Source organism: Condylura cristata, unplaced genomic scaffold (genome assembly GCF_000260355.1).
Source record: "Condylura cristata isolate star-nosed mole 26May11 unplaced genomic scaffold, ConCri1.0 scaffold00031, whole genome shotgun sequence".
Lineage (NCBI taxonomy): Eukaryota > Metazoa > Chordata > Mammalia > Eulipotyphla > Talpidae > Condylura > Condylura cristata.
The window spans coordinates 25,214,666-25,234,183 of NW_004567132.1; the positions used below are offsets into that span (position 1 = coordinate 25,214,666).

General features: G+C 42.3%; 1 protein-coding gene and 1 pseudogene across 1 annotated transcript in view; one reads left to right on the forward strand and one right to left on the reverse strand.

Annotated features, from left to right (window-relative positions):
- Positions 1-13,319, reverse strand: part of LOC101619095 — a 22,022-nt pseudogene extending 8,703 nt beyond the window's left edge.
- A 458-nt stretch (positions 13,320-13,777) lies between these two features.
- Positions 13,778-19,518, forward strand: part of RMND5A (required for meiotic nuclear division 5 homolog A (S. cerevisiae)) — a 65,208-nt gene continuing 59,467 nt past the window's right edge. Inside the window, exon 1 of the mRNA XM_004691612.2 lies at positions 13,778-14,346. Coding sequence (XP_004691669.1) covers positions 14,205-14,346 — 142 coding nt within the window. The 5' untranslated portion in view covers positions 13,778-14,204. The remainder of the gene's footprint in view (positions 14,347-19,518) is intronic.

Here is a 19,518-nt window from a genome sequence, read left to right on the forward strand (position 1 = left end):
ATTTATTTGTACATACAGAACTGGGATACAGGCCAGAGGCTCAGGCATGGCAAGAGGCTTCACCAGAGACAGACCGGGGAGCAGAACAGGCAGATTGAGGAAGTACACTGCTGAGGGGAGCGGCGGGCGGGTCAGGAGAGGTCTGGCTCGCCATGTGGCCACCTCCGGGGCAGGCAGGAATCGAACTCTTGCGGAAGCGGCCTTAGATTCTCAATGCTGTGCTCAACCCGCGGCTTCACCAGAGACAGAGCGGGGAGCAGAACAGGCAGATCAATGAAGTACACTGCTGAGGGGAGCAGCGGGCGGGTCAGGAGAGTTCTGCCTGCCATGTGGTCACCTCCTGGGGCGGTGGTGGCCTTAGCTTCTTAGTGCTGTGCTTTAGCCTGTGCCTCCAGGGAGGGCCAGTTCATTCCTTTTACTGATGAGTAGTATTACAGGATATGTATGGATGTACCAGTTTGTTTAACCATGCACTATCACAGGCATATGAATTGCTTCTTTTCTGGGGGGCTATCAGAAATAAAACTTTTGCAAGCCCTTGTGAGCAAAGTTCTCATTTCTCTGGGGTGAATGCCCAGAAACACAGATGCCCTGTTGTGTGGTAAGTGCATATTTAGTTTTGTAGGAAACAAGAGTAGCTGTATCTTTCTAGATCCCCACTAGCAATGAGTGATTCAGTCTCCTTACATCCTTGCTAGCATTTGGTAAATCACTATCTTTCATATTAGTCATTCTGGTAGGAGATAGTATCTCACTGTGTTTTAAATTATATTTTGCTAATTGCTAATTACTGTTGAGCAGCTTTTTATGTGCTCTTATTTGCCATCCCGAGAGCCTTTTCAGTGATTCATAGATGGAGGTCCTTTGTCCTCTTCTTGATAGGATTGTTTTTGCTATTGAGTTTTATTTTCTAGGTGCACATCTTTTCAAGTATGTGGTTTGAAAATACTGCCTCTCAGTTGCAGTTTGTCCTTTTTGCAGAGAAGGTTTTTAATTTTGATGAGATCTAATTTATCAATTTTTCTATGGAATGTGCTTCTGGTGTCAAATTGAAGAATTCTTTGTTTACCCCTAGATCATAAAGGTTTTTGCCCATACTTTAAAAAAGCAGTCTAATATTTTATGTTACCTGTGTTTCGTTTAAGTCAGTAATCCATTTTGAAATAAGTTTTGTAACACTATGAAACAGGTTGAGGTTCTTTCTTTGGGGGTGCAGAGGGGTGAGAAATGGTCAATTACTTCACCACTTTCACTAGTGCTGAACAGACTACTTTTCCTTTAACAACTTTCTTTTGTCCCTTAGTTAAAAATCATCTGAGCATTTTTGTGTGGGCCTACCACTGGGTTTTTAGTCTAATTTCTTTGATCTATGTGTCTATCCCCATGTCAATACCATGCAGTCTTTATTGTTGTAGCGACAGGCACACACACACATACACACTTAGCTATTATTTTTCACTGAGGTAATGTTGGTTAACAACACCTTATATGATTTGAGGGTATAGGTTCACACCTTTTCAGATTTATGTTACCACATCACACCCACTGCCATAATCTTCCATCAGAGTCCATTGGGCCCCTTCTACCTTTTTCTCCCCATTTTCACCCACCTCTACCATCTAGTAGTTTCAGTTTACTGTAGCTATATATTGAGACTTAACACTGGGTAGAGTATTTCCTCCCATTGTCTTCCTTTTCAAAATTATTTCTAGCTATTCTAGATCCTGTGCTTTTACATATAAATTTTATAACAAGTGTGTTTGTTATGAAATTTTCTGCTGAGATTTTCAATAAAATCCATTACATCTATGGTAATCAGTTTAGGGAGAATTAACCTCTTCACTTATTTGTTTATTTATTTAGCTCTTTTTTATTTCTATTATTAGCATTTTGAAAATTTTAGAATATAGCTCCTATATGTGCTTTATCTGATTTAGAGGTAATTTTCTTTGGAACAACTATAAATAGCATTGCATTTTAAATTTTTTCTACATGTTCATTATTACATGTTCTGTATATTACATTAATATACAGAAATGCAATTAGTTTTGTGTGCTGACCTTGCATTTCATGCCCTTTTTGTACTTATTAGTCTTGGGATTGATTCTGTGTGTGTGTGTGTGTGTGTGTTTGTATTCCTTGGAGTTTTCTGCTTGGATATAATGCCATTGGTAAATGGAGACAGTAGGTAAATGGAGATAGTATTCCTCTTTTCCAGTCTATAGGCTTTGTTGTTTTTTTTTTAAAAGATTTATTTATTTATACATACAGAACTAGGGTACAGGCCAGGCCAGAGGTGCAGGGGTGGTGAGAGGATCACCAAAGACAGAATGGGGAGCAGAACAGGCCAAGTGATGAAGTATACTGCTGAGGGGAGCAGCGGGTGGGTCAGGAGAGGTCTGCTGGCCATGTGGGTCACCTCTGGGGTGGGGATCGAACTCATGCTGAAGTAGCTTTAGCTTCTTAGTGCTGTGCTTTAGCCCACTGTGCCACCAGGGAGGGCCAGTAGGCCTTGTTTTTTATTTCTCTTTTTGGTTTTATCAAACTAGCTACAATTCCACTCATTTAATAAGAGTGGTATGAGTGAACATTCTAGAACATCTTAGGGAAGATCATTTAATTTTCATCAGAAAACATTAGCTATAAATTTTTAAAATATTTTTTTAAACAAGTTTAGGAAGTTCCCCTAAGTACAGTAGTTCTACTTTACTGAGAGTTATAATGATGGGTGGTATCAAATATCTTTTCAGCATCAATTAATATGATCATTTGATTTTTCTTCTTTATCCTGTTGATATGGTGAACCACATTGTTCAGTTCTTAAATGCTGGATCAGCCTCACACACCTAGAATAAGCCTCATTACATCAAGCTAGACTTACATGCTAGGAATAAAGCCTACTACATCATTGCATATATACCTGCACATATATAGCTATAATCATATTATCATATTTTGTGAGTATTTTTGGAATTAAATTCATGAGAGATATTTGTCTTTCAGAAGTTTTCTCTGGCTTACTGTCATTGGTTTTGGTATCAAAGGTATACAAACTTCATAAAATGAAATGGGAAGTATTATCTCCTTTCATATTTTGATTGACATTGATTGACAATTCTTTAATTTTAAAACTTAGAAAAACTTGTTATTCAGATTGGGTAAGTTATATTGGTCTGTTCTTCAAGTTCACTGTTTTTACTTTTACTTCACTCTATTAATGAGCCCACACTGACAAATACATTTGTCAGTTCTATAACTTTCATTTAGTTCTTGTTATAAGCTCTATTTTTCTTGTTGGAGTATTATCTTAAATTTGCTAAAGAAAATTTATAAATGATTGATAAAGAATTTTTATGATGCTTGTTTTAATTATCAGATAATTTTGAATTTGATTCATCTCACTGTTGGCATGTATTGATTGACTTTTCTCATCTGTGTTGTGATTTTCTTTATTCTTGGATTAATAAATATGTATTTTAAATTGTGTCCTGGATGTTTGGATAGTATGCTGTAAGACTCTTAGTCCTATTTATTTATTTATTTTTACGATTTATTTATTTATTTATGCTTATAGAACTGGGGTACAGGCCAGAGGTGCAGGGGTGGTGAGAGAATTCACCAGAGACAGAGTGGGAAGCAGAACAGGCCGACTAATGAAGTACACTGCTGAGGGGAGCAGCAGGCAGTTCAGGAGAGGTCTGCCGTGCCATGTGGGTCACCTCCAGGGTGGGGATCGAACTCATACTGAAGTGTCTTTAGCTTTTTACTGCTGCACTTTAACCCACTGCACCACCAGAGAGGGCCCGTTCCCATTAATTTTTTTTAGCTAGCAATTCCACTGTTGAGATTTAGCATCATGGGCTGCTAGGTCTATAAAGTTAGCTTCTGAGCCCTGCTAACCACAACTTGGTACAAGTGGAGCACTGTCTTCCATTGCCTTGAAGCAAATGGATAGGGGGAAGTTTAGCTCTTTTTCCAGTGAAAATGAGGGTACCAATTCCCACTGTCTTGCTACTCAGTGTGGGGGTATAAGCTCAGTTCAATGTTCTTATTACCTTCCCAGGGAAATGGACCACCATTCGCTTTTGTCAGGCAGATGTGAGTTCGGTCCCCTGCTCAATCCTGCTAATACTATATTGCAGCATCCTAGATTCAAAGATTAAATAAATTGACTAAAAAGTTAACTTCTTGGCCAACAAGCATCTGAAAAAAATGTTCAATATCAGTTGTCATAAGGGAGATGCAAATTAAAACCACCTCACTCCAGTGAGAATGGCACATCTTTTTTTTTTTCCTTCTTTTTTTTTATTACAAAGTTTATTTTTACATCATTTTGCACGTTTTTTTTTTCCATCTCGATTGTAATCCCCGCGGGTTTCCCATGACCAAATCACCCCTGTGCCTCCACCATAGTCCTGTGCATTTCCCTCCCTTCCACCCCCCCCCTGTTTTTGATCCCATTCCCCACTCTGCCCCCAAAGAATGTCTCTGGTATATGGTTGTTCATTATTTTTGTTATTTTCTCGCCTGGTCCATTATACTCCTGCTATGAGTGAAACCATCCGGTATTTTTCTTTCTCTTTCTGGCTTATCTCACTAAGTATGATTTTTTCCAGCTCCATCCAAGTTGCTGCAAAAGACATGTGTTTCTCTTTTTTGATTGCTGAGTAATATTCCATTGTATATATGTACCACATCTTTCTAACCCAGTCATCTACTTTTGGGCATTTGGGCTGCTTCCATGTTTTTCCAATTGTAAATAAAGCAGCAATAAACATGGGGGTACAAGTATCTTTTTCAATCAGTGTTTTTGTGTCTTTTGGATAGATACCTAGGAGTGGGATTGCTGGGTCATAGGGAAGCTCCATGTTTAGCAGTTTGAGGAACCTCCAGACAGTTGAGAATGGCATATATTTAAACAACTAGCAACAACAAACGTTGGCAAGGATGTGGAGAAAAAGGAACTCTCCTGCACTGCTGGTGGGAATGCAAACTAGTACAACCATTATGGAAAACTGTTTGGAGGTTCCTCAAACTGCTTCCCTACGACCCAGCAATCCCACTCCTAGGTATCTACCCAAAAGACACAAAAACACTGATTCAAAAAGACACCTGCACCCCCATGTTTATTGCTGCTTTATTTACAATTGAAAAAACATGTATGCAGCCCAAATGCCCAAAAGTAGATGACTGGATTAAAAAGATGTGGTACATATACACAATGGAATATTACTCAGCAACCAAAAAAAAGAAACACATGTCTTTTGCAGCAACTTGGATGGAGCTGGAAAAGATCATGCTTAGTGAGATAAGCCAGAAAGAAAAGGAAAAACACAGGATGGTTTCGCTCATAGCAGGAGTATAATGAACCAGGCAAGAAAATAACAAGAATAATGAACAGCCACATCCCAGAGACATTTTATGGGGGTGGAGTGGGGAATGGGATCAAAAATGGTCGGGGGAGGGAAGTGCACTGGACTACGGTGATGGCACTGGGTGACTTGGTGATGGGAAACACAATGGGATTACCATTGAGATGAAAAAAAAATGTACAAAATAAACTGTTATATTATATAAACTAAACTATTATATAAAATAGTAAAATAAACTATTATATATAAAAAAGTTAACTTCCTGTTCAGTTCTGCTCAAACCATGTTGCGGGGTTGGGGGGTTGGGGGGGACATGTAGATATAAGTTTCCTGTGGTGGGTTGGACTACTCCCAACAGATACTGCTGAAAAGATTTTCTATTATTATACTACATTCTTTCCCATTCTTTGGCGAGAGAAACAAGACATTTCTTGGAGATTTTTATTGTGTGTGCCAGTTTGTAGTGCCATTTTTCAGTGCCCAGATTTGAGAGGAAATCAGGAAATGCAGGGAATTTAGCATTGCTTCATTCCTGTGCTGTCCTATTTGACATCTTTCAAAATATTCATCTGCTTGTTTTTTGTTACTATGTCTAGAGATTTTTAGGGGACAGGATTACTTCCTATTAGCCAAACTGGAAAGCTTCTCAAAACCTTGTTAAGCATTTGCTTAGTTTACTCACTGGAATCTCACCTGGTTATGAAAAGCCATGAATCTTGTAATTTAGCAATTTACAACCTATACACTTCCTGCACACAGATCTATAGTATAATACATAAACAGATAAATCAAATGCATCAGAGGAAGTAACAGCATCTCGCACTTCCATAGAACTTCACAGCTTCTGGATTACATAAAAATATGTATATATTTATGACATGAAATATTTTCATGTTACTTTATGAATATATGTTTATTATGCTCAACAATATTGCAAGGTAGGTAGAGCAGACATTAAAAAAAAAAACAACCAACTTTGGGATCCTCCCTTGTGGCTCACCAGGTTAAAGCACAGCACTACAAAGCTAGCCACCACAACTGTGGCACAAGCTCAATCCCTGGCCAGGGAAGTGACCCACATGGCACAGCAGACCTCTCCTGTCTTCCCCACTGCTCTCCTCAGCAGTGTACTTTGTCAGCCTGCCTGTTCTGCTTCCCACTCTGTCTATGGGGAATCCTCTCACCTCCACTGAACTTCTGGCCTGTATCCCAGTTCTATATGCATAAATAATAAAAAAAATTAAGTTTGTTTGGTTAAGGCCTTGACTAAGTTTGAAAAGCTGGGAAGTAGAAGTGTAATGATTGCTGTGAACTTTAGCACAGGATTCCTATTACAAACCACCCTATCCTAGGGTGTTTTATTTGATATCTTATTTTAACATCTTATCTGTAAGAACAGGGTGTATTTTGCCTTTTGGAGTACAGTGGCTTATGGGTTTTGGAGTCAGATTCGAATTCAAATTCCAGCTTCACCATTATATTAGTTGTGCAATCTCAGAGAAATTATTTAAACTTTTGATGTCTCAGTTTCTTCATTTGTAAAAGGGAGCTCATAATGTTTACTTCAAAGGCTGCTTTGGATAATCATACACTTAAAGCAAAGTGATTGACATATTGCAAGCCCTCACTAAGTGATAGTAATGATTATAATTAGGGATAAAGCCCCCCTCTCTCTCCAAAGAAAACAAACCCACTGCATTTCCATAATGAGAAACTAATGACTCAGACTCAGAGTTTTCAAAAGCAGGAAGGGTGCATCTGTCCATTCCTGTTTGGTTGTATAACACCTTACACCATGCTAAATAAACAAGGACATCTCTGTAATTTTAGTTCCAGAAAGAACTTAAAGGTCATCTATTCTCATTTTATAGATCGATAAGGAAACTGGGGCTGAGAAAAGCTGACTGAATTATTTCATGATTATACTAACACCTTTCCTGTAATACCTGTGTAAAGTACACAAAAGAGTGAATAGAAAACAATGTATAAAAGGCAGTCCAGATTCCGGAAAGCAAAATATTTGGGTAAATAAAACCCGAGGGAACAAGCCCAAAAGATAAAAATATCCTATCAGCGGGGTACCGTAGACTAGGATGCTCAGTGCCTGCTTCCCATGTTGGGAGAGCTCTACAGAGCTACCAACCAGATTAGAAGTGCCCTATCAGGCCTCCCCCGTGCTGCGAAAGGTTACGTTTGAGCACATGAAAGCTCTCTGCAGCCAAATGCTGCATGAATTCTATCCCTAGCCAGGGCTCAACAGACCTCTCCTGTCTCTCCAGCTGCTCCCCTCAGAAGTATTTCGTCACGCCTCCTGTTCTGCTCCCCACTCTGTTCTGTCTCTGGTGAATCCTCTTACCACCCCGCTGCTGTTTCTCCAGTCCCACCTCTGGCTTACAACCCAGCTCTTGTATACATAGTAAATAATTATTACCCAGAAAAATATCATAACCTCTTAAAGTGGGGAAGCTACTTGAAGGAAGGTTACAAGAAGGAAGTGGTGGATACTGAAGCAAAGGCATTATTGTTAACACTGCTATCTAATCTCTAATGGTAGGTCATAATGGCAGGCACTATCATCCAGCCAGACAGCAAACAGACACTTAACCACACAGGAGATAAGAAAAAAAAAACAAAAAACATTTGGATTATTATTTTTTTTTGCTAGTAGTTATGTTTTTACTCATTTCTTAAACTGAACTTAGTAGAAATTTCTAGTATTTGTGCTGCTGAGCAAATAGCATGGAGACATACCTTGTGTAGATTTTTTTTTACTTAAAAATGATGAAAATTGGCCCTCCCTGGTGGCATAGCAGGTTAAAGCACCACACTAAGAAGCTAAAAGCCACTTCTGCATGAGTTCGATTCCTGCCTGCCCCAGAGGTGACCCATATGGCGTGGCAGACCTCTCCTGACCCGCCCGCTGCTCCCCTCAGCAGTGTACTTTGTGGATCTTCCTGTTCTGCTCCCCACTCTGTCTCTGGTGAAGGCTCTCACCACCCCTGAGCCTCTGGACTGTACCCCAGTTCTGTATGTACAAATAAATAAATCTTTTTTAAAAATGATGAAAATTGATATTTAACAAGATGAAATGGTTATTTTGAACAATTCAGACCTTATAATAACAATTTTGTCACTTAACTCTAACTTTTCGTTGGTTATCAGTGTAATAGTCACTACCACAAAGTCTTTTATAGTTAAAAAGTCTTTCTAATCCTTAGCTGAGGGTGGATTTGTACAATAGTACTAAAGGCAGTTCTTTAGTTTTTCAAATTTGAAAAAGGAAAACTTGATTTTTTCTATCTCACCTCAGGCTAATTTCAGGGTCTTAAGAATAAATAAAAATGAAAAAGAATATATATGAAATATATTGATTAAGAGTGAGTGCTAAACTATAGCCATGAGTAGTAACCCACTAAACATTTCAAATTTATTAGAGAAATGTTACATGGACAAAGCAGAAATTTTTAAAAGTTACATATAGTGAGAACTACCTCTTACAAAAGTGCACGTGTGTGTGTGTGTGTATGTGTGTGTGTATGAACACACTGGAAGAACTCTGGAAATTCATCCCCAATGTTAAAACATCTTTTTTTCCCCCTGGGTCTTTGCATTTCATTGGATGATTGTACTTTCTAATTTTCTTATAATGACTCTGTATTTTGGTCAGACTATTAAAAGGTTTTTTCCTCTTTTTGATTAATATTTACTTAAATGTTACAGAAAATCAGAGTGAAGGGGAGGACCAGAGCAAAGTCCAGGGTGATCAGGAATGAAAGGTTCTCCAGAGTGAAAAGAAAAGTAGGTGCAACAGTTCATTTGATGCTGGTGTAGGGTTTTCGGTTTGTGTTTGTCTCTGAATTCTCTTTTGTGAAGGTAAAAATGCACTATTAGAAACATAAGTTGCAGTTGTTTAAAAAGTGAATTTTTTCCCTTTGCTCTTAGAAACTCTTTTCTTAGAAATCAAGGGTTAGACTTAAAGGGCCAATATAAAGAAAGAACATAAAAGCCTTTTTTCTTACAAGTTATGTTTCTCTCTTTGATCAAATCTAAGATATATTATTTGTTTAGTCCTTTTCCTTTAAAGAAAAAAATACCAAGAGCACTTTTTCTGTGCTGATAAAATCATGAGAGAGAAAAAGGAAAGTCAGCCCTGATCTGGTAACAAATAATCTAGTTGGGTAAATCAGGTACATATTGCAAAAGTTAATGAAAACATGGGGGCAGTATGCCCTTAGGCTTTAAATGACTTTCACAGAGAAGTCCTACAGCTTTTAAAGGATTGGCAACTTAACTGTGGTCGTGGTCTAGATTGGCACTGTTCAATAGAACTTCGAATAGCAGTGGAAATTTTTGTTCTTTGCTGATTAACAGTTGCTACTAGACAAACATGGCTACTGAGTACTTGAAATGCAGTTAGTACAGCTGAGGAACTGTATTTAAATTTTTATTTAATTTAAATAGGTATACACACATATAGTTCATACTACCATATTGAAGAGTACAGGCCAATTTCTGGAAGATATCAATAGTAAAAGTAGAACATGGTATACTTCTTCAAGAAAAGGAAGTATCTAAAGCTAAGAATAAAGAAATGCATTCAAAGAAATGATTTCAGGGAAAAGCACGGTGAATTGTGAATTGTGCTGTTGTTATAATAAAAGTGTGGAGTGTGTGGTTAGGGGTATGTGAAAGTGTCCAGCTTCCAGATGGGGGTTGTGATGGGAATCTTAGCTACACCAGACAAATCACATGACTGAGAATTAGGGTTTGAAGGTAGGTAATGGGGGAATCATTGATTACTTCTCATGAGTAATAACAGTAACTCTTACCGTGTGTTAGGCATTATGTTGAGTTGTTCATATAGCTTATCTTTTTCAATTACAATAACATTTTTAGTATTATATTCCTGTCTGAGCTTGGACGAAGTGATTTTGGCATCTTCACTCTGCCGCCATCTTGCCGGATCCCCCTTACTATAACATTTTTAAGGGAATGGAGATCCATTTGTGGTGAGTTTCATTTGTGGTGCTGGAAGGGTAAGAGATCAAGGGCAGGTAAAAGCAGCAATTTTAATATTGGAAACGCATAAAAGGTAGTGATGAGGGTGAGAGATGTACACGTTAAAAGGTCTCTTTCGTGACATTAGGACATTAGCATCAGTAGTAGTTGATGTCTGACTATATACAGAGGGGGAATGAAAAAGGTAGTGAGACTGTATCACCAGGGATTCCGATGAGGACAAAATCCTGGGAGCACCAACAATTCTGGGACCCATGAAGGCTGATGACTTAGAAAAGAGATTTTGAGAAGAATGAAGATAGTTGGCAATGAGAACAGTTAAAGATTTTCAAGAATCCTGCAGGCAAATTAAAGATGGGGATGGAGAGATGGTACAGGGACCTGAGTTAAGACAATGTTGATAAAGGCTGAGGATTCAAGAGGAGAAAAGTTAATTTTGGAAAGGAAATGTGGCTATTTGTGCCACGTTGACTGTAGGTAACAAGTCCTCTAGATGATATCTTACTGGCTGGGGAAAATGTGAAGCCAGCATTTATGAGGTAAATCAGGGCTGGAGAGGAGAATTTGTATATATTCTCCCAGGACAGAAAAAGGAAGCGAAAAGGCCAAGGACAAAACTTGGAGCAAATGCCCACTCATAGAGAGCTAAATGAGAAAGAAGAGCCAGCCAGGGAAGAAAGGATGACAACTATACTAGGATTCAAGGGAGAATATGAAAGGTGAAGGAGAACCAGAATTTCCATTTGCTGCAATGAGATCAAGGAAAAAAGACTAAGAAAAGGGTTGTGGTTTGCTAACCCTAAGTGGCCTATCCAGCTTCCATTTTATTACCTTGTTTTGTATTCCTAAAGCAAGGTCAGAACTGCATGGTCATAGGAGCCCAACCCTATGAAGCACCTTTCACACCAATTAAGAGCATAAAGCTACATAACTCTGGGAAGGGTGTGCATCAAGAAGTATGACCAGGAACATGGGGGTGGGGAGCTGATGACGGATGCATAAAATTACTCCTAACTTATACATCATGAGGTATGACCGGGAACAAGGCCTGAGGGTGGGGGTGGGGGTGGGGCACTGACTAATGTATGAAGAAGGACCTCAAAAGCTGATGGGTGGAATGTCTTATTGGGGAATCAGGGCTTGATACCAAGCTATTAGCAGGTAAGATATACAGTTCCACCCTTCCCCTGTTTCTTCTACTCCTCTTTTCCTGCTTCCTCGTGTGATTAATGCTGTTTGACTGGTTCACCAATAAAAAGACCAGGATCTTGTTCTTGAGCAGCCAGCCTGCATTATGTAGCCTGCTCCATGACTCCCCTCTCTTTATTAGTGTGGGGTTGCGCAATACAACAAAGGGTGACTGAGTATATCAAGGACCTACTTGGGGGAAAGGGAGAAACAAGTGTAGAGGATTTATCTGGCCAGTTTGGCAGTAAAAGGAGTGAGAACAGGGAAAGAGCTTGAGGGGTTAAAAGAGTTTCCCTCCACATTCCCAGACTCATTCAGACTAGACAGAGAAAAAGAACCTAGTGCAAAGGAAAAGGAAGATGGGGGAAGATGAGACAAACTCACACCTGAGTCCTGGCTTAGGAAGGTAGACACCCCTGTGTCTTTGGCCATTGGACAACAGTTCACAAAATGGATGGTACTGGTAGAAATACTTTGAAAGAGTGGCAGAGGGTGCTGGAGCTAGGTGTTCTTTTATCTTCTCAGTGAAACAAGAATCATGGCCACCTGCCAGGAAAGAGGGGAAAAGGGAAATGTTTTAGATGGAGAGATATGTAACAGCAACAATTGAGGCTTCCTTGGAGACTCTCCAAGAAATGAATAAAAGGGGGCCAGATTAACATGTCATGATTCCATGACTTTAAGCTGCCATCTCTGATTCACTCCTAGAAATGAGAATCGTATCAACCACTACCCTCATTTATCAAATGCTTATTATGAGTGTTTCACATACTATGCCACTTAATTTTCCCAACAACCTAATGAAATCGTATCAATTTCAGTTATTTCCAAATCATAAAAAATAATCTGCAGCTCAAAAAGGTTTCACCTTCTTAAAAAAAAATCGCTTACTACATTGATACTAGTCTAGGCACAGGAAAAGACAGGAGTTGAAGAGGTACAAACAGAAAAGCAAACGAATACACGAATCAAATGATGTCAATTCTTGCAAGTGGTGTAAAAACAATATAGGTGATGATGTAATAGCTGTAATGCATGTGGGTTAGCAATGGAGGGAAACCGGAAAGCCCTAGACCACCTTAGGAAGGGCAGGGGGTGTCCCTGAGAAGACAAATGAGCTGAGAACTTTGGAATTAGATGGAGTATTCCAGAGAAGACAAATGAGCTGAGAACTCTGGAATTAGATGGAGTATTCCAGGTCAAGGAAAAGGCAAACGCTGAGCCTGACACAAGAGGTTGCTCGCTTCCTTGAGAGTGTGCGAGGTTGGTGCATCTTAAGTTTGGCCAGCTAAGGGGTACTGTTCAAATTTTGGAGGCGCCACGGAAAGCCAAGGACGTAGTTTCACCCGATTCAGTGGAACGAGGCACTGAGAAGCCGGGCCAGGTTGCCCAACTCATCGACTCGCGTCCTTTCACCCGTGTGGACGGCCCGCACATGGCGCAGGGGTGAGGCCACCGGCAAGGGGCCGCTTCAGGCCGAGGGGCGCGGGTCGCGGCCGCGGCGTCGCCAGCGTCACGACAGCAAGACCGCAGTGCACGCTCTTCCCGCAAGCAGCTCCCCTCCTCCGCCCCAACAGTCGTCCCAGCCGTCGCCCCCGCCCACCCGCCCGCTAGACTGGCTCCGTCGTTCACCCCGAGCGGCAAGCCCGTCTCCCACAACCTCGGAACGACAGGACGCCGGCACTGGCGGGGGCCGAAATAATCCACCCCCAGGGCGAAGGCCCGCGGACAATCGCCCATTTTCCGTCCCTCCCGTTTCCCCCCGAGGCTTTCCCGAAACGACGCGCCTCCCGGAGCGCGCTCCGAGCCACCCCTTCCAACAGCGAGACGATTGGTTTGGCCCCTAGGTCCGGACTGGCTGCCGACGTACGCCGCGGCCGGGGATTGGAGGACGCGGGCTCCGTGCGAGTTCGCGGCGCCCATTGGCTCGTTCTCCGCGGTTGTGGGCGGAGTGGTTCCGGTCGGTGTCCACCCTCTTGTTTACCGAGCGCGCATTTGTGGCGCTCTCGGAGCGCTGGGGCGGTCTCCCAAGTTCCGTACTTAGCCGCCCGGACCAATGAGGCCCTTGCTCCGCCCCGCCCTTCCCCGCGTACGCCCTCTGCGTGGTGCGGCCCGCATCTTCACAGCCGCGGCGCCTGCGGACGCCCGCCGCGTCGCTCCGCCCGCGCGGGTCGGCCTCCTCCCCCTCAAGGGTGCGATTGGTACGGCCCGCGCAGAGCCTCCTTCGGGAGCTGGGTGGCTGCTCCCCCCTTGAGTCGGCGGCGCTTGGTGCCGCCCGGGAGAACCAGGTCATCGGTCGGTTCCCGTGAAAACAAAAACAATCGGCGGCGCCGCCGCGGGCATCCGAACGCGGTCGGCGGGACTCAGGGAAGTGGGGCCGGGGGTGGGGGGGACCAGCGGGCGGGCGCGGCGGCGACGCGCCGGGGTCGGGGCGCCATGGGGCAGGTGGGCACGGGCTGCGCGGGGCACCCTTGGCACCGCGGCTAACGTGCCCGCAGCCTCGCCACTTCAGCCGCCCTCGCCGTCCGCCTGGGGGACGAGGAGCAGGACGCGGCCTCGGCCGGGCCCGGGCCGAACGGCTGCGGACACCCGGGCGCCAGGGAGCCGAGCGCCGCCACCTCCGGGATGGATCAGTGCGTGACTGTGGAGCGCGAGCTAGAGAAGGTGCTGCACAAGTTCTCGGGCTACGGGCAGCTGTGCGAGCGCGGCCTGGAGGAGCTCATCGACTACACGGGCGGCCTCAAGCACGAGATCCTGCAGAGCCACGGTAAGGCGGCCGGGGTGGTGCGTGGGGCAGGGCCCGCCCGCTCGCGTCCCGCAGGCCGTGGCGGGCCAGGCGGGTTGCCTTGCGACTGCCGGCCGAGCTCCCGCCTCCCCCCAGGCGCGGAGGCCCCTGGACCCCTGGACTTCCTGGAACCTTCCCCATCGCTTGTTAGTTAAGATCTCCTCATTAGTAGGTTTCCACCTGGAAACCCATCCCGGGACTAAGGGCTAAATTTGCGTGGGGGCCGGTCTACCCGGCCGGGCACCCCCAGCCCGTCTGGGCTGGTGGGTCTCCTGTGGTCCCCTCGGCTTGGTTCCGCAGGCGGGAGTTGTGTTCGACCCGATGGGCTGGGTGATACGTCTCAGTGCAAGAACCCCAACTTTTTCCCCTGTGCCAAATCCTTGGCAGGGGCTACTTAAGTTTTTCGCTTTTAAATGAGAAAGTCAAGTGTCAGACAGCCACTCAGACAACTTCGTCATTTGATTACTGTGTGGAAGCAGGTCTTCTTCAACTCTGCAGCTTCTCTGATGCTGATTTCTGGGAAACTAGATGAATCAAGCTGTTGAGGTCTCCCAGTCTGGCCCTGGTTGAGACTGAGGAAAACGGACAACTCTTTGCAAAGGACATTGTGGCATACGTTGCTTGTTAGCTGCCTTATTGATCAAACCTTAACTTGTTTTCCTTTCAGAAAGTAGATTTTCAGCAAAAGGTGTTTTACGTAGGTTATTTCGGATATTTTGCCGAAGTTGACACATGGAAACTGGTTAGAAAGTGTTTAACAGTAAAGGTTTGCTATCTCTGCATTGAAGTGTTGGGTTAATTTCCTTCAGACCTAGAAGTAAAGGACTTCATTTAAATCGATTTGTTGAAAGGGAACTGAAATTTACATAAAGGAAGGTTTGATAGCTGGGATGAAATGCAGGTATTTGTGGCAGATGAGGTGGGACCCTGGCATTTGTCAAGCTTCTTCCTTCTTCCATTCTTTTCTTTCCCACACTACTTTCAGTTGAGAGTCAGTGCTAGTCCAAGTAATGAAGTTTTTTATCTCTTTGGGGTACAGCAGGCACTTTTGAATTCCAGGGAAGATACAAACCTGCAGCTATAGTGGGGATAGGTGCTGAAATATTAATATGGAAAAATGAGCAGACTAGAGTGCTGCCTGTGGAGGTGGAATAGAGTGGGAATCCCGTGAAGCTTTGGCGCATCTGTTTTGAGACACATGAGGTAAATCCGAAGGGCTGATGAAGTAGAGTCCACGGCTTAATGTTTACTGGTGGCTGAAGATTCATAGATAAGAGTTTGGGAGAAAAGTGCAGTCTAAGATGGGTTTCTGGTGCCATTTCTGCGACAGAGCATGAAGGAGACTTAGGATGTAGGGAGGCAACTATAGAGTCAAACCAGAGACTTGAACGTCTCTGGACAGTGGAGGGCACAGAGCCAGCAGAAGCTGAAAATGTTAGGTTTAGTTAAGAAAAAGAGCCGGTCAGTTGGTCATTTGGTATGTGGCTACTGGAAGTCAGGGACCCTATCTGCTTTGCAGTTTCATAGAGTTGAGACAAACCAGATTACTGGGAGTTAAGAAAAGTAATGATGCAGACTGAGGTGTAAAGAGACTGCTTAAGTACCTGGTGGAAGCTGTCTCTTCCTTCATTACACTAGAGAGTAAAGGCTGAAAGGATGAGAATGGGTGAAAGGTATATATGTGGAGCGGTTGGAAGGAATATTTTCTTTTTAGGGACCAGTTTAGAGATTGAGGTATTAGATAGGCAGAGTTTGAAAGGAAGAAGGTGGAAAGTAAAATACTTTTCTTCTATTAGAATGAAAGAAGGTATTAATTAAAAGATGATTGATTATAAGTCTCGCTTTAGAAAATTCGGGGACAGTTTCAGACCATAATTGTGAGGCATTGTCAAAGTAGGAGTTATTTTAGATCTTTTTTGCTTGGTTTCAGGGAACTTTTAAGGGAATTTATGGTCTGAAGCATAACTTGGTGAATTGTGTATGTTCCTTTTCTAGTTTTCTTTTTCACCCGTTTGTCTACAAATTGCATTTTTTAATATTGTTATTTCTTTAATTCATAGTAATGGAGTTAAGTGACTAGAGGCAGTTATAAAACATGAAAGAAAAATAAATAACCATACACTCCAGGTCTAGTTTTCCAAAATAAAATCTCTTTTCAAAGAATATATATATTTCTCTGCTTCCTACAGACTCTTCCCTTCCCCTCTTAATTTTTGGATAATATGATTTCTCCACTCTGGGGTGGTGACCAGTTCTCTGACCACTGAAGCACCCATAGTCCATCACTATATTTATTCTCTTGGCACCTCCTGCCCCCTTATGGGTGTCTCATTGTCTTTGACCTATATTTTCTGTATGGGTCTGTATTTCTCATGTAAGTGAAACCATCTGATACTTATCTTTTTCCTTCTAAATTATTTCACTTAGCATCAACCCTTCCAGCTCCACCCATGAGTTTATCTTTTTTTGATTGCTGAGTATAGTAGTGTGTATATTAACACATACCACATCTTAATCCACTCATTTGTTTGGGGTCATTTGGGTTGTAGCCATATCTGATGTAGCTATTGTTAAGTAGTGCTGCAACAAACACAGGAGTGCAGGTTTCTTTTCGAATTAGTGTTTTTATGTAATTTTGGGTAAATTCCTAGTATTGGAATAGCTGGGTCATCTGGCAGATCCATTTCTAGTGTTCTGAGGAAGCTCCATACAGCGTTTCATAGTGGCTGAATCAGCTTACATTCCCATCAGCAGTGTAAGAGGGCTCCCTTTTTCTCATGACCTTCCCAGCATTTGTCAAAGCAGATACTTTCTAAAGTTCTCTATAGGTGACATGGGTAATAGAGTGAATCTTAACTATGCTGTCTCAGAAGTTGAATTTATTAAAATCTGAACTTGAAACTCCATTTTCAGCTTTAAAGAGAAATTATCAGGGCTTCTCAGTGTACCTGGCTGTGCAAGTGATCTGTTGGGATCTCGTTGTCTGGGGCTCTTTGTCACAATGTTCTTAGAAGAATGTGACATGAGTAAAACAGAATTTGGGAGTCATACATGTCCCCCAACACTGTATCATATTGGTGGTGAGTGATAGTTTCAGGACTGTCCTTTAGTGAAGGTCAGGAGAATGGTTCACCTCTTGAGGGTGAATTCTACTTTCTTATGTTTAAATTTCCTTGCTGTGAGAAGACAGCTGTATTGAGAGAAGTTTGAGGAGTCTATGGTAGAAAAGTAGTGTACATAAATGGATTTAGTTAGTAAACCCACTGACCACCTTCATCCACTCTCATCAGCCTTATTCCAGTTTGTGAACACTGCCCCAGTGGGGGCTAGCCTGGCAGCTGGCCTGGAAATAGTCCTGTAGTGAGCCCTCAAATCTCTTTCATCAGCTCTAAATTAGAGCATTTTTTTTTTATAATGCAAATCTTTTGATTCAAATACCTTTGAGAAAATAATGGTGGTGCTCCACCTGGTGAAATTACCTTGTGCTCTTCCATTCAATCTACCCCTAACCAAGTCCAGTCTGGGAAAGGAATTTTTTTTTTTTTTTGATGGGTCTGTCAGGCCTATGGTAGAGGAGTAACTACAGAATATAAGGCTCTGAGTGGATGTCATTGCTGGTTGGGGGATTTTGGTGGTATAGGAGCAACATAGTAAGAATGGAAGTATTAAGAGGCAGTAGGAGAGCTAGGGAAAATATTAAAAAGGTGTACTGATCCTATTCCTCTTCCTGGAGGTTTCACTTTTTGCCCTTTGGATTTCCCTAGAGACCTTAGGGTGGTTGATGGAAGGATGGTGGGGTGGTCCAGATCCTGCAGGGTGAGAAGTCTTATGTAAAGGGATTAAAAATTAAGGTCCAGGGCTGTATGTTAGGTGTAACTTTGCACTCTAAAATTTGGGATATATATATATATAAATATATATATATGCACACACACACACACATACTGAAAGTTATGTATATATATGTATATGTGTGTTTGTAAAGTTGTGTGTGCCTTGCAGAGCCTACCATTATTAAATGTATTGTGTTGAATTAATGTAAGGATCAGGGATTAGTGCAGTAGTTGTTTACTTATTCAGCTTTATTCTTTGGTGTACTTGAAATAGACTACATAGGTTGATTTCCTATTTGTTAGCCAATCTTTTTGCTAAATACCAACAAGATACTCTTGAGAGAATAAAAACTTTGAGTTTTTAATTGAATAAAATTGATAGCGGTGTTTAATATCTAGTCTGGAAATAGCAGATAAGTAGGTCAGAAATGGAGCTTGGGTGGATAACAGTATCCATTGCTCAAAAACTCTTTAAGAGGAGTGTGACCGGTTACCAAGCTAGCTGGAGTTATAAGTCAGTTGGTTCCAGAGGGCTTTCGAAGTAGATTTGACTTTGTCAGTCATTCTTTTCCATGCTCATTTGGGAGCACGTACGTGTGTGTGTACCAGTTGGCACCCTATTCATTTGGACTAGTATGCTGTTCTGGATTCTTTTGGTTGTAGGAAGCAGAATAGTTTTGATTAAAATGGAATTTGTTCACTCATACCTAGATAAGCTGAGGTTAGGCCAGGCTGCTTCAGAGGCTCAAAGGATGTTACAAGGTTTTCCTCTCTTCTCTCAACTGTGCATCCATGGTTGGCTTCATTCTCTTTAGGAGCTTTTTCTACATGAACATTTTTCCATTGGTATGTGACCAGTGGAGCTCATATTATCCTTTAACTGTTAGTGACCCCAAATACTGGACTTTGTCCATGTCCAACAGAATTACCTGGGGGTCTCTTTATTTGCTTGTTTGGGTTGGTTAAGCTTCTACCTAGTCAGTTAATGAGGCTGGGACATGGAGTTCTTTGACTGTCTTGGGCTCTGCTTATCCTGTGTTAGGAGATGTATGACCATATTACCAGTGCATGAACAAGGGGATCTCAGGGAACCCCTTCCCTGCAAACTCCTCTTAAGGAGTGCATACTCTAAAGGGTTTGGCTATCTATGCACATAAAGGAAGCAAACATTTCATGTGAAAGATCTTTAGTAGAATTGGAAGAGGGAAGAGAAGAGAGAATATTCCTAGTACCAGTTACCCAGTAATGGTCCCTAAATTATCCATCACATTGTGGGCAAATGCCCTGCTAAATAAGGTTGACCTGAAGTGGGATCCCTGAA